This window comes from Mustela erminea, chromosome 12 (genome assembly GCF_009829155.1).
Source record: "Mustela erminea isolate mMusErm1 chromosome 12, mMusErm1.Pri, whole genome shotgun sequence".
Taxonomy (NCBI): domain Eukaryota; kingdom Metazoa; phylum Chordata; class Mammalia; order Carnivora; family Mustelidae; genus Mustela; species Mustela erminea.
In genome coordinates this window covers 22,522,175-22,538,588 of record NC_045625.1, presented here as the reverse complement: position 1 = coordinate 22,538,588, position 16,414 = coordinate 22,522,175, and the positions used below count along the sequence as shown (strand labels likewise).

At 45.6% G+C, this 16,414-nt stretch overlaps 1 protein-coding gene across 11 annotated transcripts in view; it reads left to right on the top strand.

The window, feature by feature from the left end:
- Window positions 1-16,414, top strand: part of PALM2AKAP2 (PALM2 and AKAP2 fusion) — a 481,551-nt gene that overhangs the window by 446,183 nt on the left and 18,954 nt on the right. For all 11 annotated transcript variants that reach the window (XM_032306714.1, XM_032306709.1, XM_032306711.1 and 8 more), the window contains one exon: window positions 3,939-6,339. In XM_032306714.1, coding sequence (XP_032162605.1) covers window positions 3,939-6,339 — 2,401 coding nt within the window. The remainder of the gene's footprint in view (window positions 1-3,938; window positions 6,340-16,414) is intronic.

Genomic DNA, 16,414 nt, shown 5'->3' with positions numbered 1-16,414 from the left:
GTAAATAGTAGACATCCTGACTGGTTGTTAGCTATTGCAGGAAGCCTGGAGGCTGGCAGGTAACCTGTGTTGTGCTGTTAGGGCTCCACCTGGAGGGTTAGCAGGGGGACTCCAAGGATTTCCCTTGGGTCTCTTAGCACCCTTTCAAAATCCGGTTTGGTGCTATGTTATGTTATGTTGTTATGTTATGTTATGTTATGTTATGTTATGTTATGTTATATTTTTAAAAGTTAGCTGTATGCCCAATATGGGACAGAACTTACGACCCCCAGGTCCCACGATCAATAGTCATATGCTCTACTATGAGCCAGCCAGGTGCCCCTTATGGGGTGTGTGTGTGTGTGTGTGTGTGTGTGTGTATTTTTAAGATTTTATTTATTTATTTGATAGAGGGAGAGCAGACAAGCAGAGGGAGAGAGGGAGCAGCAGATAGAGGGAGAGGGAGAAGCAGGCTCTCTGCTGAGCCGGGAGCCCGAGGTGGGGTTCAGTCCCAGGACCCTGGGATCACAACCACAGCTAAAGGCAGACGCTTAACCAACTGAGCCACCCAGGTGCATTGGGGCACAGTTTATTTTGAGGACTTTCCAGTTCATTTAATGAATGCATTTTATCTGAATCTGGAATCAGGTTCATCTTACCTGAGGCATGGAGAAAATTCTAGTCTTTCTAATCTTCAAAGGTAGCAAGGAGCACTTGTTGGTTTAAGCAAAACATCATTTAATGACACCAAGCCCAGATTCCTGCCAAATTTGTGCTGTGGACTTTCCAGCCCACTTCCATTTATCTGGGCTACTCACTGGTGGCTTTGATTGCATCAGGCATGCGTCCCGGTGAGAACAGAACTCAGCAATTTGCTTTGTTATGACTGTTCCCCAACTTTACAAAAACTCAGGACCTCTGATGCATGGTGGTAAACCAGGAATGAGCGTTGTCTCTTGGATTACTTCTACCCTGATTTGGGTGTAGAGCTGCTACTACCTGACGTAGATGGAACTGAGTATCAAGAAAAATTTACTAAATTTGTGGCAAGAAGTGGGAGGAGCCCCCTTGTAACTAACAGGAAGGAGAGAGAGCCGTTTCCTGTTTAAACCCTCCAGTGTCTCCATGTTTTAAACAAATGTATTGGAACAGAATTGTTGCAGATTACACTGGGACTCCAAACTCTGGCTTTTAGCCAGTAATTAGCATTTTTTTAAAAGATTTTATTTATTTATTTGACGGATAGAGATCACAAGTAGGCAGGCAGGCAGGTAGAGAGAGAGGAGGAAGCAAGCTCCCTGCTGAACAGAGAGCCCAATGAGGGGCTCGATCCCAGAACCCTGAGATCATGACCCGAGCCAAAGGCAGAGGCTTAACCCACTGAGCCACCCAGGCGCCCCAGTAATTAGCATTTTTAAAGATCTCGGTTTGCTACATCATAGAAGGCATTCAAGGAATGAGACTCCTAGTATCTGACTTACAGCTAATGGTAGTGGTGTTGGACACGGCGAAAAAGTATTGTCAGATGCTATTCTCAGAGTTAAAATTTTGAATTGGAACACTTGCTACTTCAGAAAATAGGCCTTGGAAAGACTTGGTATAATTTTCAAGTTCTAAAAGAGAAAAAAAGCTGACAGGGCATCAGCTTGGCATGGTCCAACACTTGACCTGAAGCAACCAGGAGAAAGACATGAGGTGCTCTTGGGCCGTGCTGTGGAACTGGGCTCAGGACCTCCTGTCTCTGTCATTAGCAACAGGAGATCACCCTTCCCTCCTCCTGACCAGAGTAAATAAACTCCAAAATAGACTTATGGCTTCCTAGGAAGTCCAATTTTTGTTAAGAAAGAAGTGTTGTCTCCTGGAGCTTATGGTTGCTGCTGATCTCATTATGACCTTGCAAAATAAGCCTCCTGCTTGTTTAATCAATAGATGAATGACTAAATGAAGCGTAGAATGAATTATTTGCCTTTTAGCTTCCTTTACTGTTAACTGCCCTCTTTTCCTCTTATGTCAACCAAAGTATTTTATGTTTTAGGACGGCGGTGGTTTTCAACCATAATACAGTTCTAGTAGCTTCCTACCATTTTCCTACCTCCCCCCCCCCAAACCAAAAAGGATATAAGAAAAGCTCTACTTAGTCCCATAAAGAATGTTAGCTGTAAGTCACTGGGCAAATGACGCTGGGGCAGGAGGGCCACAGATCATCGGATTCTCACTGAAGCAGTGCCTTGTATCTCTTTTTGTTGGTCTGTTTATTCCAGCTTTCCATGGAGTGGGCTGATTTTGACCTAGGTTTATTTGAAATTGAATGGCAGCCAGTGAGTTTCAGGCATTCATATTTTCTGTAATTCTTAATGACCTAGAAGTCACTGGCAATTGCCTTACCAAAAGAGAGTCTAGTTAATGTTTTTAAAAGGCAGTAAAAACATCTTTGACATGCCTCTTGAGTTCATTCCAAAGATAAAAGAACCCCAAGTTAATGATGGTAAAAAAAATAAAATAAAGGTATTAGCATTGTAAACATTAATGGTATTAAATACCAGAGTTGGACAAAGACCAGAGCTAGACTGGAAGATCATCTAAGACCAGAAAGTGTTGACAAAGGAATAGTTGTTGCCTGTGACTGAAGAAGGAACATAAATTACCTGATTGGATTAAATCTGGAGGAGAATGTAAAAAATGCAGAATGAGGGAAACCCCAGTTCATGGAGAACCATGAGACTTTTTCAGCATTCTGACAGCAGTGCAGAGCACATAGGGTGGGTCCCTGTATTGTTCTAGGTCTCAGGAAGAAATCCATAATTATGCACTTTCCTTAGAAGGACTCTGAAATGAATCCCCTGGGAGTCCTCCAAAAGTGATGTTTTAGCATTATGTTCTAAGATTTTAAAATCGTTTACAGCGGACACACATGAAAACAATGCCACCTCACAGTTTGGCATGGAAGTATGCCACTAATGCGGCATGAACTTGAGAGAGGAAGACAAACTTGACCAAGGTGTCCCTGAGATCCTTGAGGAACACTCCCTAATTAACGTCACAATTTACCAATAAATTATCTAAGATATACCAGAATCCTTGGGTGTGAAAAAAAATCATCCTAGAATTTGAAAATTAATTTTACTAATGCCAAATGACAAAATTGCGTGGGACTGGCAATTAGTGACCAAGTGGGATTTATTTCAAAATTAAGAAGATGTGGTTTTTCTTATTGAATGATAAGAGTGGAGCTATCACAGACAAAGCATTTTAGGAACCAGGGAGGAGCCTCGGGCCACTAACTTTTCAAAGCAAAATTACTCAGTCCTTAACTAAGGAACTGTTTTGATGTAGTCCCAGAGATTAGAACTGTGCAAGCAGTGGCTTTGGTTATGGCATTTATAGCGCACATGCTGAATTAAGAGTCATAACAATGGGGCACTGCAGTTGTTAAGAGGCTTTGGAAGGGATCTCCACTTTTACAGTATTTTATTTTGGAAAAATTCTCCAAGAAGCTTCTTGTCTCCAGAATAACTGCATTACACCTGGCAGAGACTCATGTTTTCAAGAAGTATTGCTTATGCAAGGGGACCATCTTATTATACTTGGGGACACACAAATAGTCCTATTACATTTCTGCCCCGTTGCTATGGCTATGGTATATAATCTCTTCTACTTCAGAAGATATCTGAACAGTGTCTTCAAATGATCTGAATCTTCATTTACAATGAAATTTAAAAATGGGGTTAACATCTATGGAATGTTCTCTGGAGACCCAGTGAGAAAAACAGAATCTAACATGGAGAGGTTTAGGTACCTATCACCACAACAAAGTAAGTTGGAAAAGGAAAAATCTCTGTTCCCGAGACCTTGTCATGTTTCAGTTTTCCTTCCTGTCAGTTACCAACTAATTTCTCAAGGCTTCACCTCCATAAGAGATTTAGTATCTAACTCTGCCTTTCCTCCTGTCTTTATTCCAGAAGCCTCCCCAGCTCTCTGAGGATGATATCCGGCTAAAAAACCAGAGAGACAACTGCAGCAGGGCCAACCCCTTGGAGCCTGCATCCAGCTCCCTTCCCCCAGATCACAAAAACATGGAAATTGAGGTCTCCGTCACAGAATGTAAAAGTGTTCCCGGGACCGCGTCTACCCCACATTCCATGGACCACGCCTCTCCTTTCTACTCACCCCCCCACAACGGCCTCCTCAGTGATCACCATGAAGCTCTGGATAATGATGTGGCCAGAGAGATCCGCTATCTAGACGAGGTGCTGGAAGCCAGCTGCTGTGACCCTGCTGTGGACGGAACTTACAACGGTACCTCATCCCCGGAGCCCGGAGCAGCCATCGTGCTGGGCGGCGGAAGCCCACCTGCCCACGCGGCCATCCAGCCGGAACCCACCGAGAGGGCAGCTGGCAGACAGGTCCCTCCCCACACTGAGCTCAGCACCAGCTACTCTGACACCATGGCAGAGGGTGGAAAAGCCAACGGCCACTCCCCGGCCCAGCCCCGAGACCTGCGGGGGGACAGCCCCCAGGCCCCCGCGAGCCCCGGCTCGTCCAGCAGCTCGCGGTGCTCGGGCCGTGATGGGGAGCTCACGCTCACCACGCTGAAGAAGGAGGCCAAGTTTGAGCTGCGCGCCTTCCACGAGGACAAGAAGCCCTCTAGGCTCTTCGAGGACGATGAGAACGAGAAGGAGCAGTACTGTGTCAGGAAAGTGAGGCCTTCGGAAGAGATGCTGGAGCTGGAAAAGGAAAGGAGAGAGCTCATCCGGAGCCAGGCGGTGAAGAAGAATCCCGGCATCGCGGCCAAGTGGTGGAATCCTCCCCAGGAGAAGACCATTGAGGAGCAGCTGGACGAGGAGCATCTGGAGTCGCACAAGAAGTACAAGGAGCGCAAGGAGAGAAGGGCGCAGCAGGAGCAGCTGCTCACGCAGCAGCAGCCCCCGCAACCGCAGCCCTTCCCGGCCCCCGCCCCCTCCCGCGAGCACGCCGGCGCCCCCGACCACGCCAAGGAGGACATCGTCACCGAGCAGATAGACTTCTCTGCTGCCCGCAAGCAGTTCCAGCTCATGGAGAGCTCCAGGCAAACGGTGGCCAAGGGCCAGAGTACCCCCAGGCTCTTCTCTATCAAGCCCTTTTACAGGCCTCTGGGATCAATCAACTCAGACAAGCCCCTGACCATCTCCAGACCAGCTTCCATCGGGGGACCGCTGGAAGACGGTGGTGCACCAGCAGCCAAGGGGCAGAAAGCCAGCTGTGCCCTGGACAGCCAGTCTTTGGGGGGAAGCCAGGGCAGCACAGCTCCTCAGGGGAAGGAAGGGCCCTACAGTGAGCCTTCCAAACGCGGGCCCTTATCCAAACTGTGGGCAGAGGATGGGGAGTTTACCAGTGCCCGGGCTGTCCTCACTGTGGTCAAGGATGAGGACCCCGGGATCTTGGATCAGTTTTCCAGGTCAGTCAATGTTTCTCTCACCCAAGAGGAGCTTGACTCTGGTTTGGATGAATTGTCGGTGAGGTCCCAGGATACCACTGTCCTGGAGACCCTGTCCAATGATTTTAGCATGGACAACATCAGTGACAGCGGGGCATCCAACGAGACCACCAATGCCCTCCAGGAGAACTCACTGGCTGATTTTTCTCTGCCCCAGACTCCACAAACTGACAACCCTTCAGAGGGCCGGGGAGAAGGCGTCTCCAAGTCGTTTAGTGATCACGGTTTCTATTCCCCTTCGTCTACACTGGGAGACTCGCCATCAGTGGATGATCCCTTGGAATATCAGGCTGGTCTCCTGGTGCAGAATGCCATTCAACAAGCCATAGCCGAGCAAGTGGATAGAGCCGTGTCCGAAACCAGCAAGGGTGGGACAGAGCAGCAGGGACCTGGGGCAACTCTAGAAGAAGCCGGAACTGGGGCTCCCGGCTCAGAGAAGCCTCAGAGCATGTTCGAGCCACCCCAGGTGTCCTCTCCTGTTCAGGAGAAAAGGGAGGTGTTACCAAAGATTCTGCCTGCCGAAGACAGGGCGCTCAGGGAAAGGGGGCCCTCCCAGTCGCCGCCGGCAGCGCAGCCCAGTGGCCCTGTGAACATGGAGGAGACCAGACCAGAGGGGAGCTACTTCAGCAAGTACTCGGAGGCAGCTGAGCTGAGAAGCACAGCCTCACTCCTGGCCACTCAGGAGTCCGATGTGATGGTTGGACCCTTCAAGCTGAGGTCCAGGAAGCAGCGGACTTTATCCATGATCGAGGAAGAGATCAGAGCAGCCCAGGAGAGGGAAGAGGAGCTGAAGAGGCAGAGGCAAGTCTTGCAGAACACCCAGAGCCCCCGGGCAAAGAACGCCCCATCGCTGCCCTCCCGGACATCGTGCTACAAAACCGCGCCAGGTAAGCAAAGCGCGCACCAGACACAGATGCTGTGCACAAAGTTTGATTTCAGCTTATGTGTTTGTTGTGGAGCCTCCTCTGTGTGTGGCTAGAATTCGTGTTTGGGGCGGGGCGGGGGGGGGTGTGTGTGCGACTTGAGGGTTTTAGCATCCAGGGACAGGCAACTGAAGTCAGAATGTCCCCAAGAAGAACCCTGAACCTGGCTGGCGTGCCATTTCCCTGAGGGTGCAATCCCTTCTTTCTTGTTGTTCTGCTCTGAGTTTGCTTTAGTAGAGAATTGTTTTCTGTTATTGGAAAGGGCTGCCTCTGGCTCTGGGAGGGGCCGTGTGTGGCACAGACCCTGGCGGAGCGAGCCGGTGTGGGGGCCGGCTTAGAGTCAGTAGCCTGACCCTTGGTCTCTGTGGTTAAATCAAACCCATGTGATTTGGGGGATGTGCTCTGCTAACCCCTTCCAAACCAGGTCCCTTCCTAGCAATGACAGTCATGACCCTGTGTTACAGACTGACCCATAGCAGATGTTTTTGTCTTTCTTCTGTAGGATTGGCTTGGTCTTCCTTTTAGTCATCACAATGCAGTTGGTTTGGAATCAGGGCGGTCTCATTCATTCTTGGCCTGTCTTCACCACATTTGGAGAGATGGAGTTACCCTAAAGGTCTTTCGTCCCTTCCCATTGCCTGGGCTGTCCCTTTCTTGAATGCTTTGTATAAATGGTTGATGTTATTTAATTATGGTGGTAATTCATGTTGCTGCCATTGTGAATTAACAGGGTGACCAGTGGTTTTTATTTCCCATTTGGATATGATGGCAGTCAGAGCACCACACGTCCTAGTGCGGGAAAATGCTGCTTGAAGTGTGGTCTGGGCTAGTCCATAAACTGATTGTTACCAGTCCACACTGAGAATCAATCCAGACAGGGAGAGCGAGCATTTGACCATTCTTGTTGCAATTTGATATTGTCCTCAAATCCAAACGCGGAATTCTGTGTTTTTTAAAAGTATTGGTTCAGGACAGACTGAGGGGGAAACTTCTTTCACTGGAGACCGTCTGAAAAGCATGACTGTAACATAGACTTGCTAGCATTTGACCTGGTTTATCCAGATCCTAGCCCCGTCTTGACCCGTGGCTTCCATCAAATCTACAGTGACTCAAGGTAACTCTTTCGGTTATTAATTTTTAGCTTTGAAATAATCTCAACCTAAGGAAAAGTTTCCGAGTATAGTACAAATATGTCTTATTCTGAACCATTCGAGAGCAAATTGCCAACACTGATGCTCCATCATACCCAATTTTGTAGAATGTCCCTCAGTTTGGGTTTGTCTGTGCTTTCACATGGGTACCTTCAGGTAATGCATATTTGGTAGAAATACCACAAGAATGATGCTATATTCTTCTCACTATATCCAATCAGGTGTCCCTTACAGGGATGATACGGACTTTTTTCACATGATATTAATTTTGATCACTTGTTTGTGGGAGTGTCTGACAGGCTTCTGCAGTAAAATTACTATGTCCTTTGTAATTAATAAATATTCTGTGGGGAGTTACTTTGGTACTGTGTAATCTTTATCCCACTCCTTATCAGACTTTATTCATTTATCTATTTATGTCAACGTGGTCATATGGATTCCTATTATATTCTGTGGGTTAAAATCAATTTCTATGATTTTTATTCTTAATTTGTTTAGATATAACTTACGGGAGCTCTTTCAAGCTAACTTCAGCATCCTTTTGACATGTCCTCATTATTCTCTGGGCGTGTCCTTGCTTTCTGATGCCACAGATGTTCCAGTCTCATCTTATATTTTCCTAACCCTGAAATCAGCCATTTCTTCAAACAGCACTAATTCCTTTTCAGTGGAGAATGGAATTTAGAAACCAAAATCTGGGAGCTTGGTGTGCTCATTGTGATTGGATCGTCACTGCTCCCAGGCCCTCTCAACAAGCAGAATTAGAGAATATACACAGATTCCATCTGTCTGTCTGTCTATCTGTCCACCTACCTGCCTACCTACCTGTTTTGAAAACCATGAGCTCACCTTGATACCTTTAATTCTAATTCAATACCACGGCATTCATATTCTCCATATTTGTAACCTCCTTTTGACAACAAAATACCTGCTTCTTGCTACCCTCAGTATATTTATTATTTCATCAATCCCTTCCTCACCTTATGTAAACAGTCTCCTCTATTTTCCTTACCCACCATAGGCTCCAATACCATATGCCTGGTACCAATACCTACCTACCCTGCTGTAAACTCTAGCACACCATTCTGAGTCACTGTGACTCCTCCCACGCCTACTGCAGACACCATCTTGTTGAGCCCTCCCCTGTGGCTTTTGGACTAAATTGTTCATGAAGAAAAGAAAGGGAAGAGAAAGAGGAAAAGCATGGTGACTTTCTTGATACAATTTTTAATTCCTATAGGTCACAGGGCAATGGCCAGCTGAGTGAGGCAAAGAAAACTTTCAAGGCCATTTGTGTGTGTGTGTGTGTGTGTGTGTGTGCGCGCGCGCACATGCGCTTAATTAGGGATTGGTTGGCTTTCCCCAAAGATCCTTAGTTGTCAAGTTCAATTTAAATTTTTGTGGACTAGCCTGGCACAGAGGTGCTAGTGGGCATTCTGTATAGTATTGTAGAAAAAGTTTTCATACCACTTGAATTCAGCCCAGTTTGAGGAACCTACTTCACGAGTTAATGATGCTGAAGGGCCACATAAGAACTCGAAGTCTGGCGAAGGAACGTTCTTCAAGCATCTCAGCAATTTCTGCTCACATGGAAGGTAGATGCTGACACGGCTCTCCTATCATTTATAGCTGGCTTTACCTGCCTAAGCCTCCCTTTACATGATTTGATTATAAAATGTTCCTTAAAGTACATGTGCTCAGTGGTCTTTACCTCTTAATTGAACCTCCTGCTGTATTGCTCCCCTCCTTTATTTCTAGTATGTGAAAAAAAATAAAATATTTCAACACTTTCCTCTGTTCCCTGACCTGCTGTGGTCTCTTGGGCTTCCCCACCAGGCTTAAAATAAGATAAGGTTCTGTGTTTGCCCTCAGCATCCCAGCAGCCCAGGACTGATTTTCCCAGCACATCCCTCTATGCTTGTGCTAATACCCCCCCCCCCCCACCCATCTCTCCTCCCGGAGGAGGATTGATTCTACATGATGATTCATCCAGGCAAGTCTGTGTACTGCAATGGTCTAACTGTTGCACTGAACATAATCATGGTAATGACGTGTGTGCACCTCATTCCTTCATGTTTATCTCTAAGTAGGTGGCGGGCCTTGCCAGAATTACAACATAGATTGAAAAAAAAAAAAAAACAAAAAAACTGAATATAAAATGTAATTTTCTTTCTGTCTGTGCCCGGAATTGTTTGGAGTAGTGCTTCGCCAGCCAGTCTCCCAAGTTTGTGATCAGGGAGGAGGCTGACGCATCACTGTGAGCAGCCAAGCTAGACGATTCATAGCAGGGTTGAAACCACTGGTTCCAACTTTGGTTTCGTGCGTGGAGATGATGCTACGTTCCTACTGCGTTACTCTGCATCTGCCATCGGAAGAGGTGATTCAGCTGGTTTGTTGCATGACTCAGCTTGACGATTCAGTATTAGGTGATGAAAAATACAATTTTTAACTTTCCTCTGGTGGAGATCATGCTGGAAACAAGCTGGAATCCTAAAACCTATGGGAAGTAGAATCCACTGAGAACCAGGATGTCATCTGGAAAAGCAAATCTGCTGATTCCCCCCAACCATTCCGCAGGTGTTGAAAAGATAACTTGTTTTTGCTGTTAGTTTCCTTGCCTTTCAGAGGTGGAGAAGATATATTTTTTTAAAGATTTTATTTATTTATTTGATGCAGAGAGAGAGGAAAGCACAAGTAGGCAGAGAGGCAGGTGGTGGGGGAGGGGGAAGCAGGCTCCCTGCTGAGCAAAGAGCCTGATGTGGGGCTTGATCCTAGGACTCTGAGATCATGACCTGAACTGAAGGCAGAGGCCCAACCCACTGAGCCACCCAGGAGCCCTGAGAAGATATTTTTTAAAAGATATGTCATTCTCAAAGGCAAGTGATTAGGAAAATTATTTTGGAAATTTTATCTTGTTGGCTCTTACGTGATTTTAAAGGAAGACGTTTCACTTAAATAGGGTCTATGTGACTTTTGCTCATACAGAAGAGAGTAAGGCAGATGCAGTTCCTGCCCTCAGGGAACTTACAGTTCAATGAGAGAAACAACATCAGACGAAGATGACAGTTTCATGGTAGAGAAGCATGAAAACCTATAGGAGCCCATATCAAGGGAGATCACCTCACTGAGGGTATAAGAGAAGTCTTCCTTTCTTAGGAAGCTACTATCCAAGCTTTGAACTGAAGGAGTAGAAAGAAGTTGGGTTTAGGGGTGGGGGGCAGTTGTTCCAGTAAAAAGGAAGAGCAACTAAGGTGGCCCAAAAGGAAGAGAGAGCTTGTATGCTTGAGGTACTTAAGTAAGGTTAGGATGGGTTAAAGGAAGAGATTTAAAACAAAATGAAAGAAAGTTGGTTTGGAGCCAGACAGTGAAGAGCTGCTTTAATGAGTCCATTCCACCAGCTTTTATTAAGCTCTTCCTGTGTACAAGAACTTCTGAAGTCGGTTGCCATCTTGACAAAGGCTGTGTATCGTGTGAGAGGCCATATTCCCAAGAGTGAACACATGTGTGCCTTCTGTTGACAGTACTCAAAAGTAGAGAAGAAAGGAAGCATTCCAGCAGGTGCCTTAGCCTAGCTTGAAGGAGCAGCCTACAGCACTGCTGCAGATACCCTTGACGATCAAGTTTGGGAGGAAAACCCAAACTTTTTGTCGAAGTTAACCATTTGGATCTTTTCAAATGTCTTTCATATTGAGGCTGTCAGCAGACGGTTCTCACTTTAGCGCCTGTTGTCTATTAATAGATATCCTGGTTTCACTTCCAAGTTCTAGGCATGACAGAGAAACCCAGCTAGTTAGGTGATGATGAATTTAGTTTTTAAAATAGTTTCCATTTTCGTGCCAGATGTTGAACTGGTCTACCACATCAAATAATTTGCTCAGTGGGACAGTATGGGGAGTGGGAAAGCAGAAGGTACGGATATTGAGTTCTATAACTTGGAGTGTCTATTCATGTCTTTTAATATGTGGAAAGATATGATAGTTATGCATCTCATAAAGATAAAATTTCCACGGAGTTTCAGCTTCGACTGTCAGTTTGAATGAAGGTTGCGCATGTGGTGACCTTTACATTATTATGAAGATTAGTGATTGGGTCTTTTTTCTTTCCCCTTCATTGTCTTCAAATATTATAAAGTCCTAGACAGAAAAAAAATATATATTTATGTCAGCACAGTACTCATGAAGGAGAGCTTGATGGCTTTTTCCATGCAAAATTAGAATGGATGAGGCCAAGTCTCACTTCAGATGCCCTCCTTGCTCCGCAGTAGAAGACCTTGTATTAGCAACTGGTGGAAACATTCTGTCACAGACCCAAGTGAGAGAGGGCTCTCCTTCCAGGATATCCGCTGTCTCCCTTTCCTGCAGCCACAGATTGTACAAACTACAGGGGTCCAGCTGGCCTTGTGAAAGTACTAAAGCTTAATGTGGAACATCTTACAGAGCATTATGCCTATGACCACCACATTTCCTGAACATTCTCTGGTGAAACAAGCCTAATCATGGTACTGTGGGTTACCAAAACCTTAAAGAGTGTACTATATGAGTTATTTCACACACATTGTTCTCAGTTTTTTTCATTTGCTCATTTAATCTGCCCATCAGTCTTTTAAGATGTCATAACAAATTATCCAAGTCCTTGAGGCCAGATATATTTAGTTTCCCTGATTTCAGAAAAGCCATGAAGTGTATAAACTCTTATTTAGAAAAGAAATACAAGGCCTATACTATACTTAACCCACCCAGGATGGGGTCTGGAAGCAACCCCCTATCAACAAATTAGATTTCTACTATAAAACTTAGGAAGACTTAGTTACATTAAGTGGGATAAATAAAGCCTAAGAAGAGCCTCATGCCGGATCTTGTCAGGTTTTGTTGCCTAATAGGGTATGTCTTGGTTTTCAGAGCTTTGTTTGGATTTTGAAACCACACATAAGAGATCATGGACCTATAATATTATTCCCTTTTCAAGGAATTAATACCAGAGTCCAGAGAGATTAAAACCTGCCTGAGGTCACTTAGCCCAACTTAATCCATGTTCTTTCTTTACCCTTTCTTGTCCTCTGCAGAACCTGCCCCTCTGCTCTAGAGATCTACAAGCTGTCTAGTAGTAACAGCTCCCCTCTCCAGCCAACAGTAGTTGAGCTCAGTTTCTTCCCACCCTCTCCCAGTCTCAGGCCTGACCCCTGCATTGTCTTGGGTCCCGCCTGCCCCCTGCTTTTTGGAACCACTATAGCTCTGAAATCCTTTGCTCACTGTGGTCTGGATGAATGAGTTTGCTCCCAGAGGCCATGAGACAGTGCTGCCCTAGTGACCCCCAGTGGTTCCAGACCTTAATTCCAGTGCTCCAGATGATAATAGGCAAAATTGCTGGTGCTGTCCAAAGATCGGAGCCGATGGCGGAGGGGACGAGCGTAGTCTGTGTCAGCTGTCTAGCCTGATGGCTCCCATGACTTCTTTCTGAATGTTCGTTCCCCAGAAAGAAACACAGTCACTCACTCTAGGAGCAGGTCCATTCCCTGAAGCCGTTGGAAGGATTGGGTTCTCAAACAAGGAATCAATTTCTTAGTTTGAGGATGAGCAGGAATAAGTGTTCGTTCCATTAACCGAACATGTTTGGAAGAGTGGGACCAAAGACAGCTGTGTTCACTGGTGGTCACTGAGCACCATGACTGCCTTCTGCTGTTCCTGTTTGCTCAAGGTTGATCCTTCTGCCTTGGACCAGAAGCTCCCTGTGTTTTAGTTCATCTGAACCCAGCAAATACGTTCATTTTTAAAAAATATTTTTATAAGTGAGTGAGTGAGTTAGAGTGCCCTGGTGGGGGGAGGGGCAGAGGGAGAATCTCAGGCAGACTCCATGCTAAGTGCAGAGCCCGACATGGGGCTGATCTCTTGACCCTGAGATCATGATCTGAGCTGAAATCAAGAGTCACACGTTTCACCGACTGAGCCAAGCCAAGTGCCCCAACTACGTTCATTTTTAAAAAATGCATGCCATTTGGGAAGGAATGGTCAAGAAAAGGTTAGATTGAAGGAGTGTTTGGCAAAGGGGTGAGTGTATGTGATGACGGGAGGGCTCTTCAAATGATAGAATTCAGAGTTCTTTTTTGGACATACTCCTCCAAGGCCTGAAAAGGACAGCTGCCATGGTTAAACACGTCAGCCTGACTCCTGAGAAGATAGGGACCTCCCGTCTTCCTTCCATGCAATGTCTATGGGGTATAGCTTCTGGCAAGAAGAACTTTGGAAAAGGCACTACCTTCCATGGGTTTAGTTCCCTTCTGTAAGCAAGTTCTTCTGTCACTGCTCCTTGTGCTGGTCTTCTGACATATTCAGCGTGCCTGGGTTACCTTCCAGTGGGGCTCTAGCTTTCCTGGGGCCACCTCATAGTGTCCTTGTTCCTTACCCTTGACCCCTATGTGTGGCTACTCTGTGTTCCAAGTTAGACCGGCTTCTGAAAAATCCGACTCCACCGCTGCCAAAAAAGATGTCATCGTAAGCTGAGAAAGAAAAGATGAATCAAAGGACCTAATTCTTATAAGATCCCTGCTCTACCTCCAGTAAGAAATATGAGCTAATCAAAGCCAGGCGTGGGAGCAGGATGTCCCCTGTGATTGCTGGAGTCTGGTCAGGATATGACTACGTCTCTCACTAGCCATCGTGACCTGCTGTTACTTCCCTCAGGAGACTGGCATTTCAGACCTATTTGATCTTTGTGAATAAGCTACTACTTCGGGGGTGGGCTAATTAGGGGCGGTGGTGGGGAGTGTGTAAGACATGACCGTTCAGACACCAAGGAGTACATCCTGTATTTCATGTTGTGATATTTTATTTCTCATGACTTTTCCCTATAAACTTCAAAAGTTTCCCAAAACCTGTCTGAGTCAGACTTCACAGGTATTTCCAGCCTGTCTTTACTTTTCAAATATAAATTCATGCCTTCTATAAAAAAAAAAAACTATAGTTAAGGGAAATTAGGGGCCTACATGTGACCATCACGTCTCTGGACTTGTGTCGGCAGTTCAAATCCTGACTCCCCTGCTTGCTGACTGTGTGACTGACTGACTTCACCTCTGTAAACTCCCGTTTCCTCACCAGTAAATGGGAATAAGATAGTACCAACCTCATCAATAGGTTAGAACTGTGCCCAGGACACAGAAGTCTCCCCAGAAGAATTAACTGTTTTGTGGTTATTATAGTTATGGTTATGTTTTGAGAAAAGGCCTCGAAAACCTTACAGAATTACTTTCGAGGTTGCTTTTCTGTAGCTACTGTGAATCTAAAATAAAAGTCAAAACATACATTATAAAATCTCTTTCTACTCCTAGCTGGTGCATTTTCATGTTTACTTCATTACAGTGAAAGTCTCACAGAATCTGAGTTCAGGAATTAGTTTTCCACAGTCAGCTGTGATTTAAAAAAACAAAGTGTGTTAGAGGACAATCAAATTGCAAGTCCATAAAATTGTTTCCTTTTTTCTTTCCCTCTTTTTTTTGGGGGGGATGGTAATCATCACACAGTCGGACCCACCTTGTTGGTAGAAATGCGTTTAACGAAAAGGTCTTGATGGGAGAATTGGTACTTGCCATGATGTTCCTTCTTCCTATTTTAACTAAATTTTTTGCTTTTTTGGTCGTACACTCTGCTTCCCCTAGAGAAGCAGAGCTCTTTCCTTCTAGAGGTTTCACCTTCTAGTCCTGTTCATAGGGGATGACCCAATTTCATTCAACAACTCATCCAACACCCCGACCTTTAAGGAATAATACTTGTTAATTTCTCAGACTTGTTTTACCAGGCAGAGCTGTATTTCTCATCCGAGCTAGGCTGACCACGTGAAGATTCATGTCATTGCATTTGCCCACCCCTGTGGGCCTTCAGAAAAAGAGATGAAAGGACCAGGGACCAGTCCTTGGTGTGTGGGTCACAGCTGGCCCCCACCAGCACCTGGGCCCTGGATCTGACAGGCAGGATATTCCATTTTACTGGGAGGAAGTGAAATTGAAAATACAAGTCTGAGCTCATTTCTTTCTGGGGACTTGTGAGTCGACCGTCTTAGATGTTTCAATCTTATCCCCATGCTGTGCGAAGAAAGGAGGTCATTGAAGGCCTGGGCAAGGCCTGGCATCTGGTGGGCGTCTTTGTTCGGTTTGCTTTGGTTTTTAAGTAAGAGTGGGTGATGACTTTTTCTTTTCTTTTGAGAAATGTAGAAACAAAGGATCTTTGATTTAGGAACTCCAACACCATAGACATGGAATATAATAATCCCCCAAATCATAGTGTTTGGCCAAAATAATTTTCTAAACTTTTGAAACCCATATTCTTGGCCTGTTAGAAGTTAGCCTTGTCCCTACTGAAGGAGGGTCTGAGCTGTCAGCAGTGGTGACAGCTGTGTGTTCTGAGGACATGCAGCCCTTGGTCTGGTTCCTGGTTCCTCTGTCTGCCGCCCCCTCCCCCCGGGGCAACACAGCCCATCACAGATGCCCAAGGGAAACCCTTCTTGCCTGGAAAATCCAGAATTGCAGCCAAGGCATGGCTTTCTCTCTCTCCACCAGAAACTGGCTTCATGATTTATAATAGTAGTTATCTATAATAATAGTTTCTTTATAAAACAGAAATGGGAAATTTTCACAAATTCATGTTTTTTAGTTTTCCACTCATGACGGGACACAGCATTTACTAATTTGGAGTGAGATGTAGCCACCCCCTCTACCCTGTAGTCCACCTCGAAGACCTACAGCCTGTGACGGTCACTGTCGCAGATGTGAGGGTCACTGTCGCAGATGGGAGTGGTGCTGATCTGAGGCCCCGGGGAAGCGTAGGCTCATCAGTGAGATGCAAAGGTGTGTGGATTGCCTCCTGCATGAAGTTTAAGTAGTTAAGTAGTTTAAGTAGTTA